This window comes from Rattus norvegicus, chromosome 8 (genome assembly GCF_036323735.1).
Source record: "Rattus norvegicus strain BN/NHsdMcwi chromosome 8, GRCr8, whole genome shotgun sequence".
Taxonomy (NCBI): domain Eukaryota; kingdom Metazoa; phylum Chordata; class Mammalia; order Rodentia; family Muridae; genus Rattus; species Rattus norvegicus.
This window is the reverse complement of record NC_086026.1, coordinates 105,498,937-105,517,229: the sequence shown is the minus strand read 5'-3', so window position 1 is coordinate 105,517,229 and position 18,293 is coordinate 105,498,937. Positions and strand designations below refer to the sequence as shown.

The 18,293-nt window shown below is 42.3% G+C and overlaps 1 protein-coding gene across 11 annotated transcripts in view; it reads right to left on the bottom strand.

Annotated features, from left to right (window-relative positions):
- Positions 1-262: 262 nt before the first annotated feature.
- Positions 263-18,293, bottom strand: part of Xrn1 (5'-3' exoribonuclease 1) — a 109,183-nt gene continuing 91,152 nt past the window's right edge. For 10 of the 11 annotated variants that reach the window (XM_006243594.5, XM_006243596.5, XM_217233.11 and 7 more), the window contains 5 exons: positions 11,876-12,042; positions 9,863-9,976; positions 9,350-9,452; positions 5,970-6,130; positions 263-5,420 (listed from right to left, as the gene is read on the bottom strand). In XM_006243594.5, coding sequence (XP_006243656.1) covers positions 5,124-5,420; positions 5,970-6,130; positions 9,350-9,452; positions 9,863-9,976; positions 11,876-12,042 — 842 coding nt within the window. In that variant the 3' untranslated portion in view covers positions 263-5,123. The remainder of the gene's footprint in view (positions 5,421-5,969; positions 6,131-9,349; positions 9,453-9,862; positions 9,977-11,875; positions 12,043-18,293) is intronic. The other variant, NM_001305240.1, reaches the window with a different exon arrangement.

Below are 18,293 nucleotides of genomic sequence, written 5' to 3'. Positions count from 1 at the left end.
ACCTGCCAGTGACAGTGACTTAACACAGTAATGGAGCAGCAGACTGAAAAACAAAAGGACATCCAGGTGGTGCATGGTGGCACAGGCCTGTAACACTAGTGTACACGGGTCTGAGACAGGAATCTCATGTTCTGAAATCAGCATGGGAAATGAGGCTCTGACTCAAGAAAAACTCCATCCTGGCCTCAAGCAGAGAGGGGTTGAGCGAAAGCTGACACTTGTACTTCGTGTTAACGCACACAACAGCAAAGAAGCAGCCCCGTGCCGTCATTTCATCTTTAATCAAAATCACAGCGCACGCATTTGACACATACAGATGTCCAGACCGTCAGTAACTTTTGAATGTCAAAATCCCTTTTCATAACATTTTGAGGCAATTTCGTGCTATGAATTTACAAATGTACAACATAAAAATACATTTGGAGTCCATTCCATGTAAGTTTAAAAACTTTAAATGCAATAGACAGACAATGTAAAGATATTTAAAATAAAAATTACAAAATGAGCGCAAGAAAGTCTTCCCTTTGGAATATTTAATAAAATACTGCTCTAAGATCTAATGAGAAATTCCAGTTACTTACAAAATAGTTACATGACAAGAAATCAAGGAAGGTATGTATGAAATCACACTATTTAAATGAAGCAAAAGTTAAAAACTTTGATACACAGCACACCACCGATTACTCAGTGTCAAGTGAAAACACTAAAAGTAATTTGTGCAGCAAAAGAAAATGTAAGATACTTTAGGCCAAGAAATAAAAGCCAAAAAACAAAGTCCAGCTGGGCAGTGGTGGCATGAGCCTTTAATCCCAACACTTGGGAGGCAGAGGCAGGAGGATCTCTGTGAGTTTGAGGCCAGCCTGGTCTACAGAGTGAGTTTCAGGACAACCATGGCTACACAGAAAAACCTGCTTTGAAAAGCAAAACAAAAATCCAGTACACACACAGATACACATATACATACACAGCTATAACTGTAAAGGAAAGGCAGGATTAATAGAGCTTAAAGCACACTAGGCCTGGGACCATACTCTGTAAGTTCAAAAGTCAGGACTGAAGGGCTATGTAGCAAGAGAGAGCCGAGGGACCAAGAGTTATAAGGACTTCCAGCAGGCTTTGGAGCAAATTCTCACCCCCATCACCTTGAGAGCAACAGAACAGGAACTCAGTTTCTAATCCCTAAGCAGCTATGCAGACCATTACCTTCTGCAGAAATCAGCAGTAATGGGCCAACTGGTGGCGGAGTTCTCCTCTACAGGTTGCGCTATGCCGAGATGGAATCTGGAAAGCTGGCTCCCTCACCAGGTGCACCTGAGACCAATCGCTGCAGAGCAGGGAGTTTTCACCCAAAGACACACAGATTCTCCACATTCTTGATGCTTCAACTACTTTTCTCCTATCCTCTCTCAAAAGGGAGGACATGTGCTGTGTGAACTATGACGGTGTGTGATGGTTAAAACCAGGATCTGCTTCTGCTTCTCCCTGTTGCTCTAGAGCCAGTGCCTGCCCGACTCACTCCAGCTGTCTCTTACTGTGCCCTGGCAGAGAGTGAGGACGCCTGATAGAGATATGAATTAAGTCAGTCTGAAAAACACTAAAAACTTAAGCTTTATTTTCTTCTAGCAAAGGGAGTGCCTGCAAAAAAGACCACTTTGTTGAAAACAAGAACACCCCAACATAAAACACACACAGAGCTGCAGTTTGAGCCCTGTCACTATTTCTAAAAAATAATTATTTTTTTTTGTGACAGATTTTTAAAAATCGATACAGAGTGCCTTTCATAGTAATTTCTAACAGATTCTCTTCTATAGTAAAAGAGAAATCTGGAAGGAAGATGTTACAAAGAACACTTATTTGAGAAGAACTGTGCAAGAGCTGCCTTCTGTGGAGTTCTGCCATGAAAGGTGGAAACTACTAGGAAAAATATTTACTGATTCAAAAAGAACAGATATGTAAACAGAGGGCAAGTAAAATGACATTGTAGTTTCTTTCCTTGAGAAAGTACATCGAAGTCTGCAAATCTCACCTATTTCCTCCTCTTCGCCTCCTCCCCTGAGAACCAGGGATGTAGAACTGTCTAGACACAAAGTGAGCATGAGATCATAGGTACGGCAACGAAATACAAGAAGAGAGGCAGCAACATCTTAATTCTGCTCACACGGGAGGAGGAAAATACCCTCAGACTTCATTACTGACTGCTTTAAAAAGTAAAAAGAATCCTTTTTCAAACAGGGTCTCTATAGCCCAGGTTTGCCTTGAATTCACAGTCCTCCTGCTATATACAGCTTCCAGAGTGCTGGAACTGGGAGACCCGCACTACCATGCCCAGAGAAGGAAAACCTTAAATTTAAACTGTGGTTCAGAGGAAATAATGTTTTGATACAACCGAGGTTTTGATATTTAAGCCTTTAGTCTATGAAGTGCTTAGGTCAATTTGCACTGACCAGGTAATGTACAAAATTGTGAAAGGGAACCATGGCTGAAAGGACCCATCTTCAAATGAACTTAATTTGCTTAACAAAGAAAGACTTGTTGAACAGAGATATTTACAATAATTTCCAGTGAGGAGATGAAGGCTTAATCAAATAACTTTTCTAGTTACATGGAACAGACAATCTGGGGAACTGTTCCCTCCATGACTACAGTCCACCATTATTTCCAAAGGTTCTTAGATTCAACAGCCAACAGAACATATTTTAAAAGCTTGAGGGTAGTTTCAGACTGACTCATCTCAATGGTTACCACAGCCCAAGTATGTTTCAGAGATGTGCTCCACCCCTCCAAACACGTGTCAAGAGATACGGCGTCCTCACAGCCATCCTGCTGCTGAGGCAGCCTTGGCCTTTCACATCTTCCAGAGGCTGCACCCTTCACAGACATCAGGCCTGTGTTTGGGATAGGACACTGAGGGGAAGGGAACAGAAGTTGGCCACCGCCCCTATCTGCAAGTATGGAATCTTCTCTTTTCTTTGCAAGCTCGACCCTTAGAATTTGTGTTTTATTTTTAAAAGGAAGGTCAAATATTTTTACTGACTTTCCATGTAGACTTACTAGATTGATGTGCTCAAATTTTAGGGAAATATCCTCATAGGTTCAATGGCATTGTGTTTACTACAATTTCTCATGGACTTTTCAGAGAGACTCTTCCTCTGTGTTCTACAGGGGACATGGCTGTACACCACGGTGGACTCGTCCCTCAGGAGTGAGTGAATATACAGTGAATGCAAGTGAGGTGACAAATATCTCACCCTTCAGAGTCCTCAGAAGGAGTTACCATAGCACTGTCATAACTGAACTTCCCGTGTCTGCCGTGGATGCCTCCCCTGAAAACAGAGTTTGTGAAGCAACAAAGACAAGCACTGAGAAGGACCTGTGCCTACCCACAGTGCCCCACTGCCTGTGAACTTCTACTGACAGAAAACCAAGTTACAGAAATTCCCATGACCCTCGAAAATAGAGACGATGACCACTTACCTCTTACCCTAAAGGCACTACTAGTACACGTGTCCTGCATCATCTAGAGAAGCACTGAAACCAGCAGAGAAAGGAATTCAACACAGCGTTTTAAAACACAGTAAGACTATCTTAGACTCATGGCAGAGTTTTCAATGACCTAAAGTAAATCACACACAATAGGCAGCTCCATATAAAGACTGGCTCCTACTTTTTAAAAAGTATGATCATTTTACTCTTTTAAAAATATAAGCATATCACAAAACTAAAAGATAAATATATGTTATATACAAATGCACGCCCTGATGTCCTTGAGAAAATTTAAAAAATTCTAAATCATTTCAACAGTGTGAAAAACACACGTCCATGATGACATGCAGAGACAAAATGTGGCATCTCCGAGCAGTTCACAGGTGCTAAAATGCACAGCCAGAATGGGACAGGCAGTAGATAATGTCCACACAAAAAAGACATCTTGGAATTTTTAAAAAGTTTACATTTTTACCAGTCCCAGGAAGCTCTACACATAGATGCACAATTGGTTTTCACATATGTGAAGTAAGCAGAGAAAAGCCACACGAGGGGTGTGGGGATGCACGGCTGGGATCTCAGAATGTGGAGGGTTGCCATGAGCACCAGGCCAGCCAGGACTACACAGCAAGACCCAGTCTCTAAGGAGAAAATCAACAAAACAAATATAACCCAAGAAGCCTGAAAAAGAACAGTGATTAATGTCCTGTACTGTACTCTATTTAAAGACTGATTTATAATCACTGTACCCTGTAGATTTTGAAACTTAATTTTATTTATTTTATAATGCTTTTATTCCTCAAAGGTTACAAATTCTGAATGCTGGTTCTTGAATAGTCTAAAAAATTCGTTATTTTTCAACTCTAGATTGCTATTCCTAGTTTGAAGCAGTCAGACAAATGCTCTGGAGTCTTCTGAAGTTGCTTTGGTACAAGAGTTAGAACAAAGCAGCAGAGCTCCACAGCCAGCTCCATGGCGGCGCGTGCTGGCTCTGCAGCATCTGAGGGCCTGACTGTGGCCTCAGACTGCCCTGAACAGAGTACTCTCCAGTCATGTAGCTCCATCATTACAAACAAATAAAACCCACATTAGGAAATTACGAGGCCTAATTCATGCTGCATTTAGTTATCCCTCAATAATAGTGTAAAAAAGCTTGTTATCAGGTCAATGACTAGTTTATCGTCCAAGGACCCCATGTGGAAGCCAATGGTTGGAGTGGTACATCTTAGCGCTTAGCCCACTCATAGTCACTGTAGGTTTTGGGTTTTGAAGCAAGGTCTCAGGCCGGCCAGGAACTCAGTATGTAGGCCCTGGCTAACCCTGAATACATGGCAATCCTTCTGTCTCAGCCTCTCAAGCACGATGTTCATAGGTTATTACCACTTTGATATTTATTTTAATACAAGATTTAATTTTCTCTTTTTTACAGCTTTATTGAGGTATCACTGATGTACAACAAATTGCACATATTTAAAGTGCACAATTTGATATATAGTCTTAAATAGCATGAAAAGTGCCTAATAACTTAAAAATAAAAAATATCAAATCTAACATCCTAAAATAGTACATTTTTGATACATAGATATCAATTTATCAAAAGGTAGATGGAGATAAAAGAAATAAATTCCCAGGTACCAAATTTATTCAGAAGGTTTAGAAACACTAAAGTTGACAGCCAATTTTCTTGATTTCCTTCTTGAGGAGCTTGGAGCTGACCTCTGGTGGGACACAACATGGCCTTGGGATGCAGTTTCAACGTGAGAAGACACAGGCTGGGTAGCCTGAGAGGACGCTGAAGACGCTGGTGAACCTTCTTGTGGAGTCATTCTGGTGGCTTCAGAAGACCCTGGCTTGTTAGTCTGAAGTGGTGTGGCTTGAGAACTCTGGGCCTCCTTATTCTCAAAATTCTTTTTGTTTGCAACTCTTTTTTTTGTAACCTTTGAGGAATAAAAGCATTATTAACTAATAAATCTAGCAATCTAGACACACATACAGAGCTTGTGTCAGAAAATACCATAAACTAGGCCATGGATACTTGCTAATCACTGCTGATTTTGATGTCCACTTACTAATAGCAACACGGTATTTCTTATAGGGGCTAAAGAGATAGCTCGGGGGGTCCAAAATTGGGTCCCAGTACCCACGTCTGCTGGCCTGTAACTCTGCTTCAGGAGATCCAGCACCTCTGGCTTTCCGGAGCACCTCAACTTGGTGAACATAGCCTCCCTCCCTGGACATAATTAAACCAAAATAAATCTTTAAAAATATTTGTACTTGCTACACTATTACTTATTAGAATATAAATTCAGACCAGAGAGACCAGCCTAGTTCATACACACAATATTTCTAGTCAGTATTGGTAAATACTAACTAAAGTTTTTATCAGCAGTTTTGTTCTGAATAAAAAAAAAAAAAAAAGAAAAAGAAAAGAAAAGAAAAAAAAAGCAACACTGCTAAGAAACTATACTTTTCTTTCCAGCCCTCACCTGCAGAGGTATGAACTGATTGTGCACTCCACCTGGCATTCCTCCAGCCAAGGGCATGGTCGCAGGATATGAAGGATAGTGGTAGGCATTCCCAGGAACTGGCACTGGTGGTCTCCATGGCACTGAGCCAAAGAGATGAGACGATGAAGGCATCATATTAGCTGTAAAATACCAATATCCAGAGAGTTAAGGCTCCTTTCTGCCAGCCCCTTGTAGGTTCTCTACCTCAGGTAGCAACCGTAACAGCTCTTGCGTGCTCTATCCACCAGCCCTGGGCTTCTTTCTTAGAACCATGAACTCTACAGAAATGTGGTCATCCTGATGTTGACCTGCAGAGGACAGTGACACCCATGCTGACATGGCCTTTAGGAATGGTTGTGATTATGGGAGTTGGAGGGAGCTGGACTTGGCTATGGAATCACTTCGGTTCCTTCAGAAGACCCTGGCTCGCTAGTCTCAAGTGCTGTGGATTAAGAAGAACTCTGGCCTACCTTATTCTCAAAATCCTATTTGTTTGTTTCATAGCCACATACATGTACTTGAAGTGACGCCTTAAGAAAGGTCTGGGAGCAAAGACAGATCACAAGGCTCTCACCTTATTGAATGCTAAGTAGTTTCCAGAGTGAGCATAGTATATAATAAGCCCCAAAGTTCAAAATTTGTAATGTAATCACTTTAATTGTACAGGTAATTTCTTTCTCTATTCTAGTATTGTAATTCAAGGACATTTTTGGGGGAGCTCTTGGAAGCACACTGAACTGCTGATTCCTTAAACTCTTTGTCTCTCTGAGCTACTTGAATGCAGACCCCTTGTCAGTGTGACTAAAATCCAGTAAGCCAGACTCTTGAGATCTCAGAAATCTTTATATGGAGATCAGAAGACAATTTGTGGGGCTCAGTTCTTTTCGTCCACAATGTGGGGCATAGGATTTAACTCAGGCTGTCAGGCTTTGCAGCAAATGCCTTTACTTCCTGAGCCATGTCTCTGGTCCTGGTATTTTGAATTTCAAAGCAATACATTTTTCTTTCTTATAATTTTGTTCCTTTTAAGTCTAGAGACACATATCCTTTAATTCTAAGAAATCTTAAGTTTCCTTCTCCCTTCTTTCCTTTAACTCATTATTTCTCTGGAGTTGCCAATAATAAGGGTTGTTGATCTGTGCACAATATTAATTTTTTGTTATTTCTTATTTTCTAGTTTTTACCATCCTTTGACCATTTTAAATCAACAACTGTGATAGTTTAAATGAGAAATATCATCCTAGGCGCAGGTATTTGAATACAGTGCCCTGATGGTGGTGCTGTTTGTGAAACTTATGACATCTTTAGCAGACAGTCTTGTTGAGGAAGATGCCCCTGGGAACTGGCTTTGAGTTTATAGTCTCACCCCACTTCCTGTTTTCTCTCTCTGCTCTGCGTTTGCATTCCTGACCTCTCATGTTGGCTTTCTGCTTCAGTCATCTGTTACCATGCCTCTGCTTCCATTATGGATCCCTCCTGTGGTATGTTATCTCAGCAACAGAAAAGTAACTGGTACAGAAATTGGTACCAGGAGTGGGATGTTGCTGTGAAGAACCTGGCTGTGCTGTACTTTGGAGAATGTGGAGGACTGTTCAAGTTTAGATTAGAAAAGTGGCTGAGTGTCATTACCAGAGCTTAATGGGCCGTTGTAGAAGATAGCAGTGAAGAGAGCGATGCAGAAGATAGAGGCCTGCCTCATGTTTGAGAGGGAGTACAGACAGTGTGTGAGTTTTGTAAACAGTCTCATTGTTTTCTGCCCATGTCTTGAGAATTGACATGAGGCTAAGTGAAAAGACCAATTTCTCTGGCCGAAGAACTTTAAGACCACAGAGTCTATGTTATGACTCTTATTGATAAGGTGCACCCAGCTCTACAATAACAAAGAGCAAGTGGGACAGAAAGAAATGGAAACATGCAGTCCGGAGATGGCGTATGCTAAAAGAGGCTGTAATGGTTAAGGAGATTAGCACCATCAAGGAGAGACCTGCTCTGCCCTGGAACAATGGGAAAAGTGCCATAGGAGAACATCCTACCTAGCTAAACCTCCACCTTGTAGAACAGTCCCGAAGGGCAGCTTGTTTCTAGAAAGCAATTGCTGTAGCTCAGGACAGCTGCACTAAAGTGCTGGAAGGAGTATGGGTCTGCTCCTTGGGCATGGAAGATGCAAGAGTAGGCGAGCCCCAGAGGCCAGACAATGCATGGCGGGGGTGGGGGGTCCCTGACCCTGTAAGGAGCCTGTGAGAGGCCATCATGTATAGCTGTGGTAATGAAGTCTGAGTTCTGGTGGAGACTCCATGATGTTAGAAATCACAGTCGTGGGATTGGGGATTTAGCTCAGCGGTGGAGCACTTGCCTAGCAAGCGCAAGGCCCTGGGTTCGGTCCCCAGCTCCGAAAAAAAGAAAAAAGAAAAAAAAAAAAAAAAAAAAAAAGAAATCACAGTCGTGAGACATTTGCCAAGGAACACTGCACACATGGAGTAGAACCAGTTTGAGAGAGAACGCTGCAGGCAGTCAAGCTGGAGTCATCAGACCTGGACATGGAGCTACATGATTCTGTGTTTGTCCTGAGTTTTGATTTACTCTGGTTCAGTATTTCTCACTATGTCCTCCAACTGTTTCATTCACTGCCAGTGCCATTCAGCTCCATCCTTCCTTCTCTCTCTGTTTTTCTTTGAGACAAGGTTTATGTGTAGCCCTAGCTGTCCTGGAACTCACTCTGTTGATCAGGCTGGCCTCAAACTCAGAGAACTGCCTGCCTCTGCCTTGTGAGTGCTGGGATTAAAGGCGAACACCACCAGTATTGGCTGCTTTCAAACTTCTAGTTTGCTGATGCTTCTTTTATCTATTTATGCTCAAGAGGTTTCGTTTTAAAATTTCTTATTATTTAACAGAGTTTGGGTGAGAAGAAAAGGTAACTACAAGTTGTAAAGTTTTTTGATTTTTAAAGATAGTTCTTTAACTCGGTAGAGTGGGTATACTTTAATCTTAGCACTCAGAAGATTGAGTGAGGTAGAAACTAGAAATTCAAAACTAATCTGGGTTACATAAGGACACTGCCTTAAAAAAAAAAAAAATCAAATCCCAAACCACAAAAACGGTACATGTCGATGTATGCATACACACAGTAAATGTAATTTAGCTCCTCCCAAAACACCAACAAAATGTGGTTCTTGGTTTTTTTTTTTTTTTTTTTTTCTTTTTTCTTTTTTTCAGAGCTGGGGACCGAACCCAGGGCCTTGCGCTTGCTAGGCAAGTGCTCTAACACTGAGCTAAATCCCCAACCCCCAAAATGTGGTTCTTAAAAGAATTTAGAGAAATAAGAACTGAGGGATAAATACTTAGAAAAGCAAACACCTTACCAGTAGGTTGGGGAAAGACAGGCGGGACAGCTCCAGGTGGTACCGCAGGAGGATAATTTGTAAATATTGGTGGAGGCAAAGGAAAATTCACACCCAAGGAGCCCTATGGAGTATTTAAAAGTAGTGAGACAAAACAACAAGACTTTTCTTTCTGTAGAGACTAATTAAAAGTCTAATAGGCAGACTGGAGGGAGAGCTCAGTGGTTAAGAGCACTTGCTACTCTGAGAGGATAGAAGTTTGATTCTCGGCATGCAGGTAGGGCAGCTCACAATTCCTAGAACTCCAAATCCAGGGGATCTGGCTTCCTTCTTCTGGTCTCTGTATGCACACCCTCGCATACACACACACACACACCACACACACACACACACACACACACACACACACACACAGAGACACACACACACACAGAGACACGCGCGCGCACGCACACACACACACACACACACACACACACACACACACGCACCAATTTTAAACTTTTAGACTTAGAGCTCATGAATGACTCTTACCAGCTGTTGTAAAGCAAACAGTGCGGCTCTTTCCTTGGCCTCACTCTCAGAGTGGCACTGAGGCCCATGCACCAGCAAGCCATTAGACAACTTCACCTGACAAACTGTCATTGTCTAAAAAAGAAAATATAGATTTCCATAAGATTATCTGTCTAGGAGCTGAAGTTCCGCTCTTAAGCCTGGGACTAACATCAGGATAATCTCATCTAAGTTTTTTTTTTTTTTTCCGGAGCTGGGGACCGAACCCAGGGCCTTGCGCTTGCTAGGCAAGCGCTCTACCACTGAACTAAATCCCCAACCCCTCTCATCTAAGTTTTAAATTTCCAGGAAAAATTTTAGAATTGTGCCTTATCTTTCTTTCCTTAAAAAACAAAAAGCCAAACCAAACAACAACAAGATCAAGGTCTCTCTATGTAGTCCCATAGTGCTGTAACTTTCTATGTAGAACAGGCTGGCCTCAAACTCAGAGTTTGCCTCTGATCCCAAACTGCCCCCCACCCCCTAAAAACCATGTAACATTAAATTTACCATCTTAACAATTTTTCAAGAATACAATTCAGTGGTATTACACATATTAATAATGTGTATATGTGTTACTATCATCTATATCCAGAAATCTTTTTATTTTATAAACCTAATTCTAAGCTGGGCAGTGGTGGTGCATGCCTTTAATCCCAGCAGAGGCAGGCGGATCTCTGAGTTTGAGGCCAGCCTGGTCTACAGGGTGAATTCTAGGACAGTCAAAACTACACAAGGAAAACCTGTTTCACACCCCCCCCCCCAAACCAAAGCAAACCAAACCAAAAACCAATCAAACCCCCAAAACCAACCAATCAATCAAGAAAAAAGGAAACCCTAATTCTACACTCATCAGTTAACAATTCCCTCCCCCATTCAAGCCAGGGAAACCACTATTTAGGTATGTCAGACATGTGGTTTGCTTCACTAAGTATGATGTCTATTGGTCACTCACATGGCAGTGCATTACAATGTCCTTTTTTAAAGTTGAGTAAGACCCACAGTTTGAGCTATATCAAACTTTGCTTATTAACTATACCTTAATGTAGACTTCTTTCAAAAAAATGTTTGTGATGTAGACATCTATGCTTCATCTTCTACAAACCAGACCATTATGAATGTAAAACTTTCTTCAGATGTAGTTTTATTTTTTTTCCCAGACAGGGTTTCTCTGTGTAGCCCTGGTGGTGCTGGAACTCTATAGACCAGGATGGCCTTGAAGTCAGAGATCTGCCTGCCTCTGCCTTCAGTGCTAGATTAAAGAAGTGCACACCACTGTCCTGTAAGACTCAGTTCTCTTTTGGATATATATTGAGAAATACAGGAATTGCTGTAGCACATTATAATTCTATTCAAAAAACAGTGTTTGGAGATAGGCTCTTTTAGACAATTCTTTACTTTGGTGCGTGTGTTTTGTCTGCTTATATGTCTGTGCATCATGTGGGGAGAAGAACAGACAGAGAGCACTCTCAACCACCGAGCTATCTCTCCAGCGCCTGGAGACAAGCTCTTGATTATGTAGCCAGACTGCTGTCAGCCTCCAGCGTTGGATGATAGATATGTATCGTGATGTCTGGCTATATTACCTTTTTGCATTAGGAATGTAAATAAAAATATCCAATAACAAAAAAAAATAGTAAGAATAAATAAATAAAAAAAATAGGAAGAAAGAAATGCCCATTTAATGGTTTTGTTCACTTCTGATCAGGTGGTTCTGTCACTGAGCTCATCTATTCTGTTGTTATGTATGGGCCTCTACATGTGAGGCCTTGATTCAAATCCTAGTGCTGTTGAAAAACAGCAACAACTTCCCAAAGCACAAACAAAACCACAACTGTAGGTACACCCACACAAACGCAAAAAAAAAAACAAACCCACCCCCCCCCCAAAAACAACCTCCACACCATTGTACTTTTCCTCTAACTAAAGATTTCCAGTTAATTATGCTCAGTTAAAATTTATATTTGTGTAGACATCAAATGCAGTATACTCTACCTGTGTTGTCCGCAGAAAGGAGAAATCCGGTTGTGGCATTCCAACAAGGGAACAAATTCGAGAGAGTTCAGTAACTGGTGTGGACACAGGAGGCATGTGGCCTGGCCAGCACACACTGTCCACACTCTGGTATTCATTAGTACTGTGAGGCTGGCTCACATGGCTTGCTATCAAGAAAGCAAAGGGGATGTCCACATTAATGAACCAACGTCCTGTCCAGCCGTGCTGGTGTCAGTCAGAATGTCCCCTCAGCTCATACATTTGAATGTTTAGTCACCAGGGAGTGAACTGTTTGAGAGGATTAGAAAGGTTAGGAGGGGTGGCCTTGTTGAAGGAAAAATGTCTCTGGAGGTGGGTTTCAGAAGCTCAGGACAGGCTCAGTCTCTGTCAGCCACTGTCAGAGCCATGTGTGGGACCGTGAGGATTAGGGACTAAACCTCTGAAACTGTTAGGCAAGCTCACAACTATTTATAAGAGTTGCCACGGTCATGGAGGTCTCTTCGCAGCAATAGAACAGTGACCAAGCCAGCAGGTATTACAGTTTTATAGGAGATAAAAAAAGCAAACTACTAAATGGTTAAAACACAACAGGTCGGGCAAGGTGGTTTATAACTGTAAACCTCAACCAGAGCTAGTCTGAAATACAAAATAAGATTCTGTCTCCAAAAACCAAGAGAAAAAGTTAAGAAATAATTACCAAGACATAAATGTAGATGGCTACAGTTTATAAATGATAATTACCAAGATAAATATTTTAAAACTGGGTATAATGGAGCACACCTGAACAAAAGTGAACTCCAATGAAGAATTAATCCACCCCCCCCCCTTTTGAGACAAGTTCTCTCACTATGTATGACCTAGAGTTTATTATGTAGACCATGATGCCCTCAAACTCACAGAGATCTATCTGACTATTTCCAGAGTTCTGTGATATAGGGGTGTGCTACCATATCTACCTGCTTCTTCCTACCTCCTCTCCCCCTCACTCCCCCACATGGAAAGGTTTAATGAGAGAAGAATAGAAGAGGGGAGAAACAAAGGCCAGTCATGAGCACGTGGAGGTAAGGAGGTGAGGGGATAGGGAGAGAAGGGACAGGGACAAAGGGATGAGAGCAGAGCAGAGAAAAGTAAGGGCAAGAGCTACTTCCTACTTTTGACTGGGGCTCATGACACTTAGATTAGCTTTAAACTTGTTACATAGTCCAGGCTGGCTTGAACTCCTTATCCTCCTGCCTCTGCTTCCCCAGGATGAGAGTAAGAGTGTGAGCCAGCACCCCACCCCTTATGCAGAACTGGTGACTGAATCTAGGCCCTCTACCAACTACTGGGCTGCTATAGAAGAGCCTTGAAGCATTAATCATAGAAAAGATTAAACATCTGGGCCTGGAGGTGCAGATCCCTAATTCTAGGTATTTAGGAAGCTGAGGCAGGAAGATCATGAGTTCAAGGCCAAACGGGACAACTTAATGAGATCTCAAAAACCAAAGTAAAATAGGGTATGGAGTAGGTCACTTGTCTAGCTTGCTTGAGGCCCAAGTTCAATTCTCAATAGTATTTTGCAAAACAAAAGGAGGAGTGGTGTTAAGTGACCTTGCCCAAAGTCGCAGAACCAGTTGGCACAACGTAGGCTAGAGTCTTAGCTACTTAAGTTCTTCACATTTTCGAAATTAAGTAAAATACACTCGTTATTGAAATTTATCCATTTTGCTTAAAAATTATTTTGATCTATTTCGGGAACAAGTCTGTCATTATTATAAGTATATAATCAATTCCTAGTAGCTTTTGAGGGCCAGTGGGATGGTTCAGTGGTTAGAGCCATCTGCTGCCTGAAGACCTGAACTGGATCCCCAAAATCACGTGGTAGAGGAAGGAAAATGATTGCCATGAGGTGTCCTCTGATTCCCAAATGACAGAATGACATGTGCATGACTCCACCCCACAGTAAATAAATATATTTTTAAAATTCCACTAAAAAAGGAAGTCATCACATCTCACCATAAAAATGTAATTTTTTTTTTTAAAGACAGGGGCTTCTCTAAGTAACCATGGAGGTTCTGCAACTCTCTATGTCAACTTGAATTCAGAGATCCACTTGCTCGTCTCCAAGTGCTGGGATTAAAGATGTGCCACTACACTCGACTTCTAATAGTCTTTAAATTATTAATTAACTTCTTATTATTAATTATCCAATATTTACTGGTGTACTGAATACTGGCTGGTTTTGTGTGTCAACTCGACACAAGCTGGAGTTATAGAGAAAGGAGCCTCCCTTGAGGAAATGCCTCCATGAGATCAGCTGTAAGGCATTTTCTCAATTAGTGATCAAGGGGGGAGGGCCCAGCCCAGTGTGGGTGGTGCGGTCCCTGGACTGGTGGTCTTGGGTTCTATAAGACAGCAAGCTGAGCAAGCCAGGGGAGCAAGCCAGTAAGTAATATCCCTCCATGGCCTCTGTATCAGCTCCTGCTTCCTGGCCTGCTTGAGTTCCTGTCCTCTCTTCCTTTGGTGATGAACAGCAATGTGGAAGTGTAAGCTGAATAAACCGTTTCCTCACCAACTTGCTTCTTGTCATGATGTTTTGTTCAGGAATGGAAACCATGACTAAGACATACATTGGTACCAGGATAGTGAGGTATTCCTGTGACAACCTGACCATGCTTTGGGGGAGGACTGTGGAAGGACTTTGGAACTTTGGGCCAGAAGAGCCATTGGGTGTGAAGAGCTCTGTGAGATTCTGTAGGAGCTTGGAAGGTAATGTTGACAACAGTGTAGAAGATGGAGGCCTGGCTTGCGAAATTTTAGAGGGAAGATTAAAAACTCCTTTTTTTCTTAAATTGGATATTTTTAAATTTACATTTCAAATGTTATCCCCTTTCCTGGTTCCCCTCTGGTAATTTGCTATCCCCTCCACCTTCCCCCTGCTTCTATGAGAGTGCACCCCTACCCACCCACCCACTTCCTCTCCGCTCCCCACCCTGACATTCCCCTACACTGGGGCACTGGGGCATCGAGCCTTCACAGGACCAAGGGTCTCTCCTCCCACTGATGCCCAACAAGGCCATCCTCTGCTACATATGCGGCTGGAGCCATGGGTTCATCCCTGTGTGGTGGTTTAGTCCCTGGGAGCTCTGGGGGTGCAGGCTAGTTGATATTGTTGTTCTTCCTATGGGGTTGCAAAGCCCTTCAGCTCCTTCAGTCCTTTCTTTAATCAAGGTCATTGCTGTTTTGATTGTGAAGATTCTGTGGTTTTGGTTAGCTGGGGCTGAAGAATCAGCTGTGATTAAGAAGATACCAGAACTACTAAAGCAAACCTTTGCATTGCTGGGACTATTGATGCTGGTCAGCTGGAGCTAAGAAAGCAGTGGTGATTAAGAAGAGACAGCATCACTGAGGTGAAATCTTCTGGGAAGTGTTTTCTGAGAGCACAAAGGAGCTGTGTTCCAGAGATAGGCAAGGTTGTGCCTCACTGGACTTGGTTATGTGTAAGTCACCCAGGTGGTATTGGTTTTGAAGGCCTGAAGGGGTCATGAAGAGCAGCTGAGTCTTGGCACTGTGAGAAGCCATGGAAGGCCATTGGTGGTAGTCTCAGTTGCAGATGCCCAGTACTGAAGGGGTCATGCAAAGGATTTGATGCTTGGCACCATGAAGACAGCCTATGAGAGGTTATCGGAGAAGCCTAGCTGCAGCGGAAGACTCCAGTGTATTGTAGATGCCAGTACCATAGGATGATCACCAAGAACAGCATCGGCAGTGGAGTGGATCCCTGAGCTTAGTGTGCTAGAGAGGGCAGAGCCAGAGAAGAGACACAGGCACTTGGAGGAGCCCAGAAGATCGTGAGTAGATTCCAGACATTGGACAGTTGATTTTGCTTTTGATTGTGACTGTGCCCTGATATTTTTCCCTCTTGAAATAAGAAAGGATTTTAGTTGAGTCCACAGTTAAGAGACTTTAAATGTAAGAATACTTTGAATTTTAAGAGATTGGATATTTTAAGGGGATTGAAATTTTAATATGTAAGAATCTGTAAAGACTGTGGGATTTTTAAAGTTATTTAGATCTTGGGGGTGAATAAGAAAGTAAGGGTTGAGGCTTAATAGTGATTTGATACAAGCTGGAGTTAATCACAGAGAAAGAAGCCTCCCTTGAGGAAATGCTTTCATGAGATCCAGCTGTAAGGCATTTTCTCAATTAGTGATCAAGGGCATGAGGGCCCAGCCCATTGTGGGTGGTGCCATCCCTGGGCTGGTAATCCTGGGTTCTATAAGAAAGCAAGCCAGGGGAAGCAAGCCAGTAAGTAACATCCCTCGGTGGCCTCTGCATCAGCTCCTGCTTCCTGGCCTGCTTGAGTTCCAGGCCTGTCTTCTTTGGTGATGAACAGCAATGTGGAAGTGTAAGCTGAATAAACTGTTTCCTCACCAACTTGCTTCTTGGTCATGATGTGTGCAGGAATAGAAACCATGATTAAGACAACTGGTGTATATTGGAGCCAGGCACTGCTTTGGTTCCAGACTTTGATCCTTAATAACTTTGGACTGAATTACTCAAAACTTTTTTCCCCCCCAATACTGTGAAGAGCTTCTGTTCAAATTCAGTTTTGTTGGAAGCATTCTTCCTGGGCAGTTTGTCAGAGTACTGTATAAGTGCAGTATTAAATATAAGGGTCTAAGACACAGGAACAATTTGTGTGCACTGTCCAGCCCCAAGCCATGCTACACTACAAGTGTCACTTCCAGTGTACATCCCTGGTAATGTTTTTTAATTGAATTTATAGCTTTTTCTGTTTTAATACTGGTTATTTTAATACTGGTATCAATTGATAGCATCTACGACAGGTTGGACAGTGCTATTTGGTTTATATATTAATAGCACACGTTATTTGTAATGATTGTGGTCACTGTATAAATTGGAAAGATAGTTAGAAAAGCTAAAAATTCATTTAGCACATACGCAATCATTTTTAAACTATGAAGGAAGCAGGATGTGATATTCTTTTAAGGCTTGCACATTTATCTGTAATAGTTTAAGTTATAGGAAGCTTACAAATATTTAATTACATACATAAGCAAGAAAAAAGTTTGAGTTTAACTGTGTAACTTGGGCTAGCCTTGAACTCCTGTTTTAGGTTCTCAAGTGCTAGGATTAAAGGTGTACATAACCAAACCTGGCCTTAAAAAGCTATTCTCAGCTAAGCACGGTGGCATAGGCCTTTAATTCCAGCACTTGGAGACAGTGGGAGGTGGAGCTCTATGAACTCAAGGCCAGTCTTATCTACACAGTGAGATCTATGTTAGCTGTACCACAAGTACATTGTGAGACCCTGTCTCAAAACAAAACAAAAAACAACCAGAAAATGAATCAAGCAAAGCAAGGTCGCTGGTCCATGCCTGCAAGTCCAGCACTGAGCTTGAACATCACAGTGACACTCTGTCTTAAAAAGACTAAAGGGGGCTGGAGAGGTGGCTCAGTGGTTAAGGGCACTGACTGCTCTTCCAGGTTCTGAGATCAATTCCCAGCAACCACATGGTGGCTCACAACTGTCTCTAGTGGGGATCCGATGCCCTCTTCTGGTGTGTCTGAAGACAGCCAACAGTGTACTCATATAAATAAATAAATGTGAAAAAGATTAAAGAAAAAAAAAAAACAAAATTAACAAAAATTATCAAAGTTATCATCATTATTTTAAATTGCAGATAGAGTATTGCTATGTACCCAAAGCTGAGCAGGAACTCATTATGCAGTGTAGGCTGGCCTTGGGCTCATGGCAGTTCTTCTGCATTAGGCTCCTAAGGGCAGAGACTGCATGTGTGAGGCACCATGCCAGGCCAAAATGTAGGTACGTTTACTTAATTTTTCAAATACTTGTTGTGGTTATTTTAAAGTGTGTGTGTGTGTCTGCCTGTCTCTGTCTATGTATGGGTTTATGAGCAAGAGGGCGGTGTGTGAGGTCAGTGTGTGTGTGTCTGCCTGTCTCTGTCTATGTATTGGTTTATGAGCAAGAGGGCAGTGTGTGAGGTCAGTGTTGGATCCACTGGAGCTGCATCTGGATGGGGTTGCTGGGAACACAAGTCTGTCTGGCTCTTTGCAAGCGTAGTGTACTTTCCTATCCCTGAGCCATGTCTCCAGTCCTCTGCCTGCTGAGTACAGGAGTTCAGGGCAATGTGTGGTTACTCTCTGCTATCACTGTCCATTCCATTCCTCTGAGGCAGGGTGAGGCAGGGTGAGGTTGGAAGACAGCAAGACCCAGTAATCCTCTTTGCTTCTGCAGTAGCTGGAATAACAGGTACTCACAGGCTACTTGGCTTGTTTATGGGTGCTATGTATGTGAATGCTGGTCTTCATGTGGCAAGTTTGTGTTTTTATAAGATTTATTTATTTATGTCACTACACTGTGGCTATCAGATCCCATTAGAGATGGTTTTGA